Here is a 14,131-nt window from a genome sequence, read left to right on the forward strand (position 1 = left end):
ATACTTTTAAGGCCATTGACCCTAGGATCTAATTTCCACAAAAAGAACATGCAATAGAAAAGTAAAAGCAAGTTCAAAAGGATCATGAGAAAACCCATAAACATGTGCATTACACATGATAAATTTTGCAATATTAGTGATTCCCATCACCAACAGCCTACCCTAAAATCCTCCCCTTTACTAATCATCTCACATGCACTACAGTATTGTTTAATTTGCTGGATACAGACATTCAGTAACCTTGTCAAGATTTTTTCTGCATATAAAATTTAGAAACCATCCATATATATATATATATATATATATATATATGTATTGTAGATTTAGATACAATGCGAAAGTACTGATTTCTCATATTTCAAGACCAGATCAAAAGAGAAGAATAAAAAAAAGAAATTGAAAAACAGATGGAGATTGAGAATTGGGGATGCCTCTAGAGAAGTGAAATTATTGGACATGTTATATGTGATACAATCTGTCTTGTCCAGTTATGCCCACTTGTTCAACCCAGCTGTAACTAACTCTCAACCTCTCTTGTGGGTCCTAGTTCCTTTCTCATCCTAATCATCCGTCTCTCTCTCATTCCCCAATCTGTATCCTCACCACCCCTAAAGCTGGCCCATAACATCATCAACATCTTACATTTCCTTCTACAATTTTATTCCTTTTAGTTGCTGGTGGTGACTAAACTTGCTTGCTATTTCCTTCTTCTGCTACTGGTAGTACTGCTTATTCTTCTCATTCAACTTTCCAAGCATAAAGAAACAAGCAAAAATCAGATGAGCCACCACCATTAACTCCTTCTAATGAACTAGAACTTCCTATCTGTGATGATAATGGTGTTGATGGTGATGAACGAGATGATGTTAATAATATTGGCTTAAAGATGAATAAAGCATGCCTCAGACCTGGACTAAATAGCCAATCATGAACATCCCAATAAACTTCTACTCTTAATTTATTAAGATTGAAAGCCTGATTACCTCTAAACTTCCATTGCAGATGCTTAACATGAATTGCTAAATGCCCATCAATTCTTATCTCCAATTCTGGCTCAATCCCATTACCAGAATTACTATTAGGAGTTCTGTTTTTGCACTCGATTGAGATCTCATGAAGCCTTCCTTTCTCATGAAACTTAATTCTTGTAGAAAATTTCTTCTTTCCAAATATATGCTCTTTTCTTGAAACCAAAATCGGATCAATAAGAGCAGGCCTACTCCCAGTTTTCCTGTACGCATCTTTCTTTAGATCACCAAGAAGTAAAACAACTTCTTCATCACAAACAACAGCAACGTAATATTCTGAGTTCGGCTCGGTTTCTCCATTAAATTTTGCAGCTTTTAGGTCCCAAAAAATATCCACAGCTTTTCCATCAACTATAAAACGCTTTGACCCTTGTTTCCTCCAAAAATACCAAGGCTTTAGCTCCACTTTGCAAGTATACTGATTTTCTCCTTCCGGACCTTCTACTGATACTGATAGGCCATGAAGCAACAGATTCTTGCACCATGTTATTGTTATGAGACGACACTGATCTGCAATCTTTGTACGATAAACAGACATGAACACACTCTGCCCTGACCTGGTTATAGTCGCAGGATCATCTGTTAACTTCTCGACTGATGTGAAACAAGCAGGAATTCCAATTGGATGGTGATCTTGCATGGCTTTAATGAATATTTCTTGAAATGAACTTCCGAGTAATGGGTTCGGCCTAGTTTAATTCAATAGACCAAGAAAATGAAAAGAATGAGAATAACTGATCAATTGGAGAGAAGTTACTTGTATAAGAGAAGAGAGAGATATAGACAGACAGAGAAAGAGAGGCTTATCACAAGGTGTGTTGTAGAGTCACAGATGCTGCCAGAGGTGTTCTTGGCAGCATTAATGGCAATAAAGAAATCATTTCCAAGTGGAAAATAGATGGCAGTGAGTGAGAGTGAGTGAAGGTTGAATGAAGAAGATACCTTCTTTCATTTTATATTCAAATTATATAATTTAATCTCTTACCTGTATTTAGTATTTGATAATTTTGTTTTCTTTTTGACCTTAATTAATAATTATATAATTGTTTCTTGTTTTTTCTTTTAAATTAATTGAACAATACAACTTTATTGAATCCGATGTAGTAGTTTTGTTTATTCTATAATTAAAATAGTAAAATACTTATTTCTATGCATGGTTAAAAGCAGATAATGCCATTTTTCACCAGATTTGGTGTATAGATTTCTACGTGCACAGTAGAGTTCTTGGATGAGTAAAACAGCTCAGTCAAAACTTTTCTTTTTTAAACTTAATCATCAAGAAGTTGGTTTTCCAATGAGAGATCAGAAAATTTTTAATACAGTTTGATTAACTTTGAGAAAATAAAATCTACCCCTTTAACTTCTACGTGTAGAAAATGAAAGAAATAATCTAGGAAGTGGCAGTAGCAGCAGGTCTTATCCAACTTGAGCAAATGAAACAAAAATCTGAGGAATCAACGGCTGCTGTTGCAGATCTTGTCCAACTCCACTTTTGGGTACACAGGAAAATTTTCCTAAATTGAGTTCTTTTCTATTTTGAAGATAGAGATGGAATGATGACTAAAATTATCAAGTATACTAATTAAAGAATTTTAGCATCAGCAATCTTTAGCAGCTATGCAATTTGAGTAAAACCTAATGACATAGTCAAAATGTACCCACTCTATCAGTACAATAATTAATTCAAAGAATCTTTTAATTTTGAATTTATTGGATCTCCAAACTTTTATTTCTCCTTGTTGTAGTAATATTAATTTTGACTATTAATATCCTTTTTTTAATTATTTATTGTGAATATTTCGCACACTTTTTTGAATATAAAATTAATTTCGTTTTGAAATTTATAATACTAAATATAAATTTCTCTTTAATAAATTGTCAAAGGTGGTCCCTTACCCTTAAACAGCAGTCAGTTTTGGTTTGCTGTTGAATGTTCTTGTTTTATGATTGCACGAAGAAAGTGAAAAACAAAAGAGATGATAGATATGATGGAATCATGATTTATTCTATTTTGATAGTTTAGCTGTGATAGGTGTAAGTGTAACTGTATATACTCATCACTTGCAAAAATGCGCATATTCCTTGAGCGATATCTATTTGATTTTGGAGGAATAGTCAGATTTTATGGACCGTTAAGTAAAAAAATATTATTTCATATTCAAAAAAATAAAAAATATAGTAATAAACCAGTTGATAGTCAAAACAATTAATGTAAAACGTAAAGGGACTAAAACCAAGGTCATTCTATATGTACCTCAACCAAATGTAATAAATAAGGAAATGTGCATATATTTTTTGAAGAAAAAAATAAAAAAAAAGTTTATTCGAAAACACATCTATATCTATCTATTATTGTTCTAAAAAATTTAATATCAACAATGTTAATATTTAATGGATTCGGAGGTAAGCGAATAAAGTCGCTCGTGCTTTAGCAAATATGTCTTATTTATTTATTTATTTACATAATTGCTTTGCTTTAGGTGTCAAGTATCCGAAATGAATTTATTATTATTTATTTATTTTGACTGATCACCAAATAAAAGTTCATCAAACACAGACAATGGAGAACAACTAATATCCATCAAAAGAGGAAGAAGGCATTGATAATAAAAGGTATATGCGTTTAGTCCTTTCCTTTTGATTGTTTTTTGGAATAAATTCTGTTTGTAAAAGAATTTCATAGTTGCACGTCTATTTCCAAACACAAAATATCAGTAGTTTTGTTCATTTTATTTAATTTCAATAAATATTTTATCGTAATACATAATATTGCAAGATAGATTTAATTTTGCATTTATTTATTTTTAACAAATGAAAATTTTTAGGTCCAGTTCTAGATCCGCAAAATTGACCTTCATTTCATTTATTGATTTTATATAGCGGGCCCAGTGGACCTTAACGAAGCCCATAAAAGGATTTGGGTTTACGAAGAAACTCAGGATTGAGGGCATTTTGGTCCGTAAGCCTAGATTCGATCATAAACCCCCAATTCAATCGGAAGCTTCAGCAAGCAAAGGGTTTTTGATTCCAATCTGAGAAGGCGCTATCTTCGCTCAAAAGGAACATTTTACACTGTAAGATTGTTTCGGATTCATTTTCCTATATACTTTCTCTCGTTTTCTCGGCAACGCCCAGTGTAATTCTTATTTTTTGCAGTTGCAGACTAGTTATAGAAAAGAAATGCAGTCTTTCTGTGGGAGTTTGATTCGGAGGCAAACACTTAACTGCTCAAATACTGCTCATGTCAAATCCTCTAGGGCTTCCTATGCAATTAGTACTAGTAATGTTAATGGATTAACCTTGTCACACTCTGATTCTCCGCTTCAAGATGGAGTTCCTGCTTCGAAGAATAATCTCTTCCGGTATTTTCATCAGTTCGCTTCTCGTCCTCCCGTCACTTTAGTATGTTCTTTCTTCAGCTCTTTTTGGGTGTTTTATTTTATCTTGATTTTTAAACAAGTTAGGGGAGAAGTTCATGAATCCATTGTGCTTAATTAACTGCTGACGGCTATGCATTGAATTGTTGGCATTTTCTTTCAACTATGCTTACTTCCTTTTGAAATTTTATTTTGTGACTGGTTGTTGAAAACTTTACTTTGTTATTGAAGTGGAAGATAGTAGTTTACTTTGTTAACGTGGATTGTATTAATGATGGGCTTCAAAAATATTGCATTGTTGGTAATTATGTGAAAGAAAAACCCCATTTTTCTAGAAAAGTTTATTAAATGGAACCACTTTTAAATTCCTTTGGCAGCCAAAATTTAGTTCTCGTAGGGATACATTGACATTGTTCAACGGCAATGGCACAAATCCTAAGCTTAATATGTCTTTATGGACGGAAGTAGGACCTTCATTCCCCAGTAGGACCATGACAACAGCGGGAAATTCTGTAGAATCTGCTTCAAAAGTTCATTCAGAACCCAACATAGATATAACCCCCCGCATCAAATTTAAGAGACTTGATAAAACTGCCAGGAATATAATGCAGGTATGCATCCTTTTGTTCCTATTATTCAAATGAAGTGTACAAATCTAGCAGATTTTAGTTCTTCATCTTTATAGCTATTGATGATATTCATGTCATTATTCGCAGATTCTGGACAAGGAAGCAGTGCAGGAAGTAAGGGCAGAGAGGGAGATACCTGATATAAAACCTGGCTACATTGTGCAACTTAAAGTGGTATAGCTTTTTTTGTTGGGAAAAAATATGATTGTTTTGTTGTTAATGGCAGGGAGACCCTTGTGGCAGGTGGGGATGGGGGGGTTGCTATTTTTTTTTAATGGCATTGATATGATTTATTCCTTGTTGATCTTGAGATGACCAGGAAGTACCTGAGAATAAGAGACGTGTTTCAATTGTTAAGGGCATAGTAATAGCTAGACGCAATGCTGGATTAAATACTACATTTAGATTGAGGAGGATAGTGGCTGGGGTTGGAGTTGAATCTCTCTACCCTCTGTAAGTATTATTGAATGCCTTGATCCTTTTGAACCAATTATGGATCAATTTATATCAATTTATTCTTTAATTGCTATTTTAAACAGGAAAATTTACTATTTACAATTCAAGCACATCTTGCTTTGTGAAGTTAAGATAATATATGGATGCATTTAATTGATTGAGAAATGTGTGAAGTTCATGAAAGTTTGTCTCAATTTTAACACATGGCTCAGAGGAGGATATTATTATCTATATGTATGCAAATAGAGCTAATTTAGGAAGAAAGTCTTTCTCATGTTAGGGATGTTTGCTATGTATCTTTTACAAAGATAACTTACAAACACGAGTATTTTAATCAGTTAAGGACCAATGGTGCGTATAGATATAGTTTATAAAATTTCTGCTTATCTACATTTGCTTATATTCAGTTATTTATAGTAATTCACCTGTCAATGCCTATAATTGTTGGATTTTAATAAAGCTGAAATAGTGTGACAGATTGAGTATTCACTTTCGTAGATTGAGTTTGTGGTGTACAAGTCCTTTTTTGCCTTAATATAGATATGATAATATGAGAAATAATTAAAGGTAAAATTTACCATGAACAAAGACATAGGCAACATATTCCTTTAGAACTCTCTATTCATAGAGACAGATGAGTAGCCAGCATCTTCCTTGAAGTTTAAAAATGAAATGAAATATATTAGACTAAATTAACCAAAAGCCATTCCTGTTCTCTTTTACAACCACCTCACAACAGAACTTTGATTCAATTAGGAACCATTTATCTTTACCATCTAAATATTGGAAGTAAAGCTTTGCTTGAATTAGGTAAAATGGCAGGGTGTTTGGCACTATCTTAATAATTCAATAAAATCAAAGTGATAATATGCAACCTAGCAAGGCTGTGAAGATAGTAATGGGGATCGACAGTTTGTCTTGTTTGCTTGTTTTTCATTGGTTTTGTGTCGTAGTCATTCCCCCTCAAAAAGAAGTTCCATTTGTTATCACTTATCACCTTTCTTGAATACTGTGCACTTTGCATCCTTAAGATAACCTAATGAATGAATGGTGATTGATAGGTACTCGCCTAACATAAAGGAAATAAAGGTGCTGGACAAGAAGAAAGTGAGGAGGGCCAAGCTTTATTATCTTAGAGACAAGATGAACGCACTTAAGAAACACTAGTTGTCAGAAGTTTGATTATCAATTTCGTGATAAAGATAGTGGGGTTAGATCACCCTGGCCAGAAAAGTGAGCACAATTTGGCTTCCTTTTCCTAATTTCATTTTCTCTTTTTAATCAGGTGAGTTGTTTTTTTAGAAATTTAGAATTATGAAGGGGAAAATATGTGAAGTTGCTGATTGTGTGCACATCAATCGCAAAAAGATTTAAATTATATTTACAGCTATTCGTTCATGGTAAAGGATACCATGTGCACAGATTTTGCCTTTTGGTTTCTTTAAAATTACCTATAGATTTTCTTGATTAAACTTAGAATGGATTTGTCTACTATGTGCAATGTGACGGTCTCAATACCTCAGAAACAGCTACATGTGAATTTGTCATTACCGATTTATTATTTTAAGCAATATATAGGCATTCCTCGCAAGTCAGAAACATGAGGCTGGAGGGACCTATTTTTGTTGATTAGAAGTGGGATGGCTATATTCATTTCCTGTTGCATGGTAGGTAATGGGTGATAATTCATTAAATTTCTTCATTTTAGTGAAGAACATGAGGGTGAGCTTTGATTGGATGGGTAAGTTCAGAAGTATCAGTTGGAGGATGTACTTAATGCTCACATGGTTGTGACTTAGGTTGAAGCTTTTGCTCAAAACACTTAAGTAAAATATAATACATTTTACTTTGCTTTCTGTATCTGCTACTGTGGATGATATTTAATTTGTTCTGCAGTCTTATGAGAATTAAAGGGATAAAAAATTAGTACCTTTTATTTTATTTGGTACATTATTACCCTTAATTGATCTAGAATTGGAAGGGAGGAATACTGATCTCTGTCCATTACAAAGTTTATATGATGCTTTGATACTTGTATTAATGTATGCTTGCCCTCCTTTTATTCCTGCTGATCATGATGCTAAGCGGATGCATCAGTTAGCAGTCATCTCTGTGCACATCTGTTTGCTTAATGTTACGAGATTATAGATTGCATGATAATGTAATATGAATACTTTTGACAGATTATATATAGGCAAACTTCATTCTTTCTTATTACATTGCTTCTTCTGGTTGGTTTGTGAGCTGGAGTGGAAGGTGCCATGTTCTCATGATTATATTTGAGAATAGCAACCTTATTGTGAGCTCGTCGGCATGAAATTTATTAGCCATTGGATCTGATAAATATTGCAAATTCAATGGCGCACATCTTGTGCATAGATCAATTTTCTTTTGGATTTTGTGGTTCTTGGCAATTATTATGTAAGGGGGATGCTTGTATTTTTAGATAAACCTTGATTTTGATTTCCAATGTCGTTTGAACTTCAAAGGAAAGCTAATATAGAAAGACACTAATTAACGCCTCATCCAATAATTATCTACGAATGAAGCCATTCTTTATTTTCTTTCAAGTATTATTATGTTAAAATGGGCAGAGGAAATTGCTTGGCAATGAATCAAAATATAATCAGGTCTTTAAATTTTTTACTTTGAAACAATTACTATCACAAAAAAAAATAAATAAATAAATAAGGAAAGGGCTCATTTTTTAGTTGTATTTTAATTCTAGTTATATTTTACACGAAAAATCAAGAGAAAGGGAAAGTAATTTCCATTAATTGACAGAAAGTTCTAACAAGGACCCAAAAATTAAATAGCATAAGATGAACATTTGGTGCCTATCATCACATGCCCACGCCCCTTTGATCTTCCACCATTCAACTGTTTGCCAACTGTTATCCTTAAATGGCTTGAACTGTAGGTGGCCTTTAGTCCCTCTCAACTGAAAAATTTAATACTGTTGGTATTGATTATAGAATAATGAAAAAAAGGATAAATTTTTGAATTGCAAATTCTATGTACTTTAAACTTTGGACAAAAAATTTTGGTGGAATTCTAAACTTTAAAGTCGATCTTTTTGCGTACTGAAATCACTTTTTGTAATAAAATTTAGACCTTTTTATACTAAAAATAATAATTTCAAGATCTTTAGATTTTATACATATAATATTAATTTAGCATATGGTTAATACAACTTTTAGAAGAATAATATGTACATTTTATAACACTTTAATCAATATAATTTTATAAAATTGAAAAGTTAAATAAAATATTTAATATATTTAATTTTTAATAAGTTAAAATGTTTAATGAATCAAAATAAAAATTAAAAACATCATAAAATTTTTTGTGAAGATTATATATGAATAAATTTATGTATATGCCAATAAAAGATTCTTTTAATATCATATAGTTGATGGTCAATACATTATTTATTTTTATATTTCTAAAAGAAAGTTTAATTTTAATATGTTTTATTCAATTTTTAAAAAAATTAATAAGTGGGATTATATGATAGTGATATTTGTCTCGTCTCCTAACTTTTCCACTTTAAATAATTATATTATATTATATTAATATTAATTTAATTTACACACGTTTTGTAGTTTATAGATGGACTTTGGCATATCTTTAATCAAATTTCTTAAAAAAATTTTAATAAATAAATAAATAATAAAATAAAATAATAATATTGTAGTAGCAGAGAAATTGATGGAGACGAAAAAGGATGATTTTCTGATTCTCTCATCTCATCAATTTCACTTGTAACTCCAAATCCCACCTTTACAGACTTCGTAACAGTGAGATACTAACAGTCTTCTGACTTGGCCATCGCCATTAATCTCCTCGCTTCTCTCTGACTATGCAAATTTTCTCTCTCTTTCTCATTAATTTCCTGGATTTCTAGAGTCCGCGAAGCCGTTTACTGTCACGGGTTCGGTTCGGATCCATTCAACGAAATTGATATTCAATTACCAATTTTACACCAGAACCTAAAAATATTTTCTGAAACCGGATTCAGACGTCTCAAATTTGATGCCTGTCCTTTTTGTCTGAAATCTCAATTTTGATGCGTTTCGTTTTTTATTTGAATCAATACTGGGTTTGAGATGTCGCAGGAATCACCATCAGAGCAAGAAACTGATGATTCAGATGCTGAGTTCGTGGAAATTGATCCTAGTGGTCGCTATGGTCGGGTAAATTTTCTTTTTTTTTTTTTTTTTAAATTATTGTTAATTTATAATTCTAATTCAGCCCTAATATATTGATTATGGATATTGTTTAGATTGATTACGGCCAACTACGGCTTTATTATTTTACTTTTTTTTTTTTTTTTTTTTTTTTTTTGCAGTACAAAGAGGTCCTAGGAAGAGGTGCTTTTAAAAAAGTGTATCCTTTAATGTAATTGGTCTCTGTTTACAGAGAAAAAAACCAGTAACAAATGAGAGTTTCTTGTGTGTTTATCCTTGAATCTTTGTGATATTTAGATACAGAGCATTTGATGAATTGGAGGGAATAGAAGTAGCATGGAATCAGGTTAAGGTGTCGGATTTAGTGCGCAATGCTGTTGATTTGGAGCGTCTGTACTCAGAGGTTCATTTGCTTAAGACTTTGAAACATAAAAACATTATCAAGTTCTACAATTCGTGGGTTGACACCAAAAATGAGAATATTAACTTCATCACCGAGATATTTACTTCTGGAACATTGCGGCAGTAAGCTTTTGATTCGTAATGTTATAAAGTTTGTATTTTATTGTAAGCTTAATTTTCTGAAGGAGCTTGTTGCAAACATGAGTTAGGTACCGGAGGAAACATAAGCATGTTGATTTGAGAGCACTTAAAAAATGGTCCAGGCAGATTTTAGAAGGTCTTTCATATCTTCACAGTCATGACCCGCCAGTTATTCACAGAGATTTAAAATGTGACAACATCTTTGTTAATGGAAATCAAGGTGAGGTGAAAATTGGTGACTTGGGTTTGGCTGCCATTCTTCAGCAGGCACGTTCAGCTCACAGTGTGATTGGTGAGGACAGTGCTCAGGAAATTTGCATAGACTTCTGAAGTGTTATAAAGGCTTCATCTTATGGAAACAGTTTTGTGTTATTTTTAATCTGAATTTAGGTACACCAGAATTTATGGCACCTGAGCTTTATGAGGAGGAATACAATGAGCTTGTTGACATTTATGCATTTGGCATGTGCTTGCTTGAGTTGGTGACTTTTGATTACCCATATGTTGAATGTGCCAATGCTGCTCAAATATACAAGAAAGTGACATCAGTAAGGCTTTTGAGATCCTTATCCCAATATAAATTCTATCCATATGCTGCTAATGCAATCAATATTATCACACAATGTCCTAGAGTAATTTAGTTTGATATATTGCTATACTCAGAAACTCTTAAGAACTGTGAAGTCCCGTAGATAATCTCCTTCGCTAAGTTGTGTGGTTTTTTTTTTTACTAAAAATTATGACCTTTTACATTATAACAGTCGATATTCAATATTTTCATTCTTTACGGAATATGTGAGGTCATTAGGCTGTTTACATGATAAATTAGAAAGGTCTTTATGTGATGTTTGGATGCTCTATCTTCCTGTTTCGTGATAATGTTTAACTTTATTTCTTCTTTAGGCTATCATATGAAAACTAGCTCAGGGAAGAGGCTATACGTTATATGAATATTTCTTGAATGGAAGATTGAATATGAATTTTTTATTTCCTTTGGTTCTCACATGGCATAACATTGTAGGTATTACTTTATGCCCTCAGCATCCCTAGAATTTAGAAATCAACCCAAGTATGGCTTTGTTATCAAATGAACATGCAGTAAGGCTTTGGGGAACAATGCAAATTATCCTGTTTATTCTTATAGGTTCAACATTGGATCAATAACAAGTAGTAGTCAGACCTTGTTGATTAAGTTTGTTTTAAAAATTATGAATTGAGAATTGTTCTCCACAATATTTTATCATGAGTTTTTTTTTTTATTATTATTATTTTTTGTATGTAAATGTACATGTTCTTCCCTCTACACGCTTGTCATATAGAGTGTGAGATATAACTTTTAGTTAGCATGATATAGCTTAAACTCTTATATAACTTTTTTTTTTTTTGTTGTTGCTACTAATCAATTAAGTTTCTGCTCATTTGTCAATCTTGCAACAATGAATTTTTATTTTCAAGGAGTGTCTTCTCTGATTGAATTTGTTATTGATTTTAGATAAAGAATTTGAACATATTAAAATAATGACTTAAGAAGTCAAACACAAATGCACACAATCCCTGCATAATTTTACACATTTGTTATCCTGGTTGTTTTCTTGGTAGGGAATAAAGCCTGCATCATTGGCAAAGGTAGAAGATCCTTATGTTAAAGCATTTATAGAAAAATGCATTGCGAAAGTATCTGACCGATTGTCTGCAAAAGAACTTTTGATGGATCCTTTTCTTCGATCTGATGAGGACAATGAAAGTGTAGGTCGTTCTCTACAACTAAAATTGCATAATTCAGGTAAACTAGAATGGTTTTCAAGATCGATGAAATTGACTTTTATGCTACACTTGTTTTATATAAAGATAAGGCAAGAAATTTTGAAAAAGAAAAAACAAGGAAACAAAGTGAATTTATAATACTAAGCGGAAAATAAATGCCACAAAAAGAAAGCTTTCTTCTATAAGAGAAGTTCCTTCAGAGAGATTTTCTGAATTGTTTTCTTTAGCTTTCCTCTTAATCATAGATGGAAATGGAAGTCCTTGACTAGTATAAATTCCTATTATTTGTTCTCTTATATCCAAGTCAACCAAACGTCAAAATAGAACTTGTAGTTCTTTTCTTATCCTCTTCCATTTTGGCAAAACAAATATAGTTTGTGTTTTTGGCTTTCATATTCTGACATGTGAATTGCAGGTGGTACTTCTGACCAGATCAATGTTATTGAAAGTATTAAGGATTTTGCAACTGATCGAAGTAGGGATTTCACTGTACAGGGACAGAGGAAAGATATTAACACAATATTTCTGAAACTAAGGATAGCTGATTCCACAGGTTCTCTCTCTTTCTCTCTCTGTTTTATTCAACTTCCATCGGACAAACGAAAGATCTTAGTCATTGTTATTCACAAATTGTTAGTTCAAAAGTTTCTGCTGCTTACAGGTCATATCCGCAATATCCATTTCCCTTTTGATAGTGAGGTAGATACAGCAATTGCTGTTGCTAGCGAAATGGTTGAGGAGTTGGACCTGACTGATCAAGATGTTACAACAATTGCCGCAATGATTGACTCTGAAATCCAGTCACATATTCCAGATTGGGCAAACCATAAGCTTCCTGAGGATATCAAGTCTGCAGAGGTTGCAGACTCTGAAGTTTCCACTTCTGAAACAAAGGGTGATTCACCATTGGCAAATGAGTCAAATCCTTCTACAGTGGGTCTTGCATTGGAAAGATTGCCTTCAGGTCGAAAGTACTGGTCTGATTCACCCAAGGCCATTAGTGGAAGCTCTCCAAACAAGCTTGGACACTCGAACTTCTTTTCCTATGAGCCTTTGCTAAGTAGTCACCATGAGGGTGATCATCTATCTACTTCTTCACTTGATGAGTTGGATGAGATTTTATGTCATAATAGCAGGGAAGAAGAGGAAGAAGTTAGTGAGACTGGTAACTCGCAATCTGGTGATGAAAATATTGCCTCTGTGGACCAAGATGCAGACAATAAAGCGCAAGTGAGGGACAATTGCAAGATGTTAAAGAATAGCGAGTCAGATGTAAAGATGCTTGCTCAAAAGCTTGAAAAGCTGTTGGCAAAGCAGCAGATGGAACTTGATGAAATGAAAAAGAAGCATGAAGCAGCCATATCTGACCTTCTCAGTGAAGTCTCTCCAGAAATTTGTCAGCAGGTTTTAGATTTGTGCAAGTCGAAAATGCCTGATTATAGAACACCGTAAGTGCTAAGCTATGCATTTTACAGATTTGGGCTCCCTTTAGAATTAGAAGTGCCCTGCCATTGCGTATCTCTAATTTGATTTATACAAATTATGAGGCCTGATATCTTAGATCATTTGAAGGTCTCTGCAGCAGAAGATCATGGTACTGGATATTTCTTGAGAGCCTATGCATCTTTAGAAAGTGAATTTGAGATGATATGGCTATGATATTAAAGTTCAATAAACAATGGAGGGAAAGTCGGCTCAAAGATACAATTCCACGATCAATTAGTCAAGAACAGATGATCCTGCAAAATCTTTACCTCAAACTAATCATATCATGCTGCAGAGATGAGGCGTGGTCCAATAAGAAGTTTGTGTGATTCTGAATCACGTGTTCCTTCATCTTGCCATCCACATACAAGTTTTATCACCTTGCTTGCCCTTTTCAGTTTGGTACAGATGATGAAAAATTTTGTGGACTGTATACTTGTACATATGTTTTACAAACTCTTTCGTTTCAATTATACGTGTTCTTGTTGCTTCTTTTTAGTTGCTTTTCATTACTTGTGGTGCTCTTGAAGAAGAGCTTGCTTTCTTATTCTTATTTGTGGTTGGCATGGTATAAAAATTGGATTAATGCAACAAATTGAACCATCTTTGGCATGCTAGTCTTGCCCTTTCTTGCTGTCTGATTTTCTGTTGCTTTATCT

The 14,131-nt window shown here is 33.1% G+C and overlaps 3 protein-coding genes across 6 annotated transcripts; 2 read left to right on the forward strand and 1 right to left on the reverse strand.

Moving 5' to 3' along the window:
- Positions 1 to 328: 328 nt before the first annotated feature.
- On the reverse strand, positions 329 to 1,978 carry LOC105640296 (uncharacterized). The gene has a single exon (XM_089726567.1). It carries the CDS (start codon positions 1,666 to 1,668, stop codon positions 739 to 741), a length of 930 nt encoding a protein of 309 aa, XP_089582693.1. The 5' UTR covers positions 1,669 to 1,978; the 3' UTR covers positions 329 to 738.
- Positions 1,979 to 3,965: 1,987 nt separating this feature from the next.
- LOC105640297 (uncharacterized) lies at positions 3,966 to 6,842 on the forward strand. 2 transcript variants are annotated; one of them, XM_012224578.4, is made up of 6 exons: positions 3,966 to 4,102; positions 4,185 to 4,430; positions 4,783 to 5,016; positions 5,122 to 5,208; positions 5,354 to 5,487; positions 6,552 to 6,842. In XM_012224578.4, the coding sequence occupies exons 2-6, from the start codon at positions 4,209 to 4,211 to the stop codon at positions 6,655 to 6,657; spliced, it is 783 nt and encodes a 260-aa protein (XP_012079968.1). In that variant the 5' UTR covers positions 3,966 to 4,102; positions 4,185 to 4,208; the 3' UTR covers positions 6,658 to 6,842. The 2 variants fall into 2 exon arrangements, with proteins under 2 accessions (XP_012079968.1, XP_020537626.1); XM_020681967.3 differs by having other exon boundaries at positions 3,971 to 4,102; positions 4,191 to 4,430.
- A 2,334-nt stretch (positions 6,843 to 9,176) lies between these two features.
- On the forward strand, positions 9,177 to 13,970 carry WNK3 (WNK family serine/threonine-protein kinase 3). Of its 3 annotated transcripts, none has more exons than XM_012224581.4 (9): positions 9,177 to 9,681; positions 9,842 to 9,879; positions 9,978 to 10,205; positions 10,292 to 10,515; positions 10,614 to 10,771; positions 11,823 to 12,006; positions 12,403 to 12,540; positions 12,649 to 13,435; positions 13,560 to 13,970. In XM_012224581.4, exons 1-9 carry the CDS (start codon positions 9,634 to 9,636, stop codon positions 13,597 to 13,599), a joined length of 1,845 nt encoding a protein of 614 aa, XP_012079971.1. In that variant the 5' UTR covers positions 9,177 to 9,633; the 3' UTR covers positions 13,600 to 13,970. The 3 variants fall into 3 exon arrangements, with proteins under 3 accessions (XP_012079971.1, XP_012079969.1, XP_089571775.1); XM_012224579.4 differs by having other exon boundaries at positions 9,178 to 9,686; XM_089715649.1 differs by having other exon boundaries at positions 9,178 to 9,686; positions 12,649 to 13,970.
- Positions 13,971 to 14,131: the final 161 nt, after the last annotated feature.

This window comes from Jatropha curcas, chromosome 10 (genome assembly GCF_041381405.1).
Source record: "Jatropha curcas cultivar XTBG-Jc1 chromosome 10, XTBG_Jcur_1.0, whole genome shotgun sequence".
NCBI lineage: Eukaryota > Viridiplantae > Streptophyta > Magnoliopsida > Malpighiales > Euphorbiaceae > Jatropha > Jatropha curcas.

Excerpts from the sequence above, each read along its gene's own strand:
- LOC105640297 (XM_012224578.4), top strand. The coding sequence starts at position 4,209 with ATGCAGTCTTTCTGTGGGAGTTTGATTCGGAGGCAAACACTTAACTGC. Across the intron at positions 4,431-4,782 it reads CTCGTCCTCCCGTCACTTTA|CCAAAATTTAGTTCTCGTAG; the intron begins GTATGTTCTTTC and ends TTCCTTTGGCAG. Across the intron at positions 5,017-5,121 it reads CTGCCAGGAATATAATGCAG|ATTCTGGACAAGGAAGCAGT; the intron begins GTATGCATCCTT and ends CATTATTCGCAG.
- LOC105640296 (XM_089726567.1), bottom strand. The coding sequence starts at position 1,668 with ATGCAAGATCACCATCCAATTGGAATTCCTGCTTGTTTCACATCAGTC.
- WNK3 (XM_012224579.4), top strand. The coding sequence starts at position 9,600 with ATGTCGCAGGAATCACCATCAGAGCAAGAAACTGATGATTCAGATGCT. Across the intron at positions 9,687-9,841 it reads CTAGTGGTCGCTATGGTCGG|TACAAAGAGGTCCTAGGAAG; the intron begins GTAAATTTTCTT and ends TTTTTTTTGCAG. Across the intron at positions 12,541-12,648 it reads AAGGATAGCTGATTCCACAG|GTCATATCCGCAATATCCAT; the intron begins GTTCTCTCTCTT and ends TGCTGCTTACAG.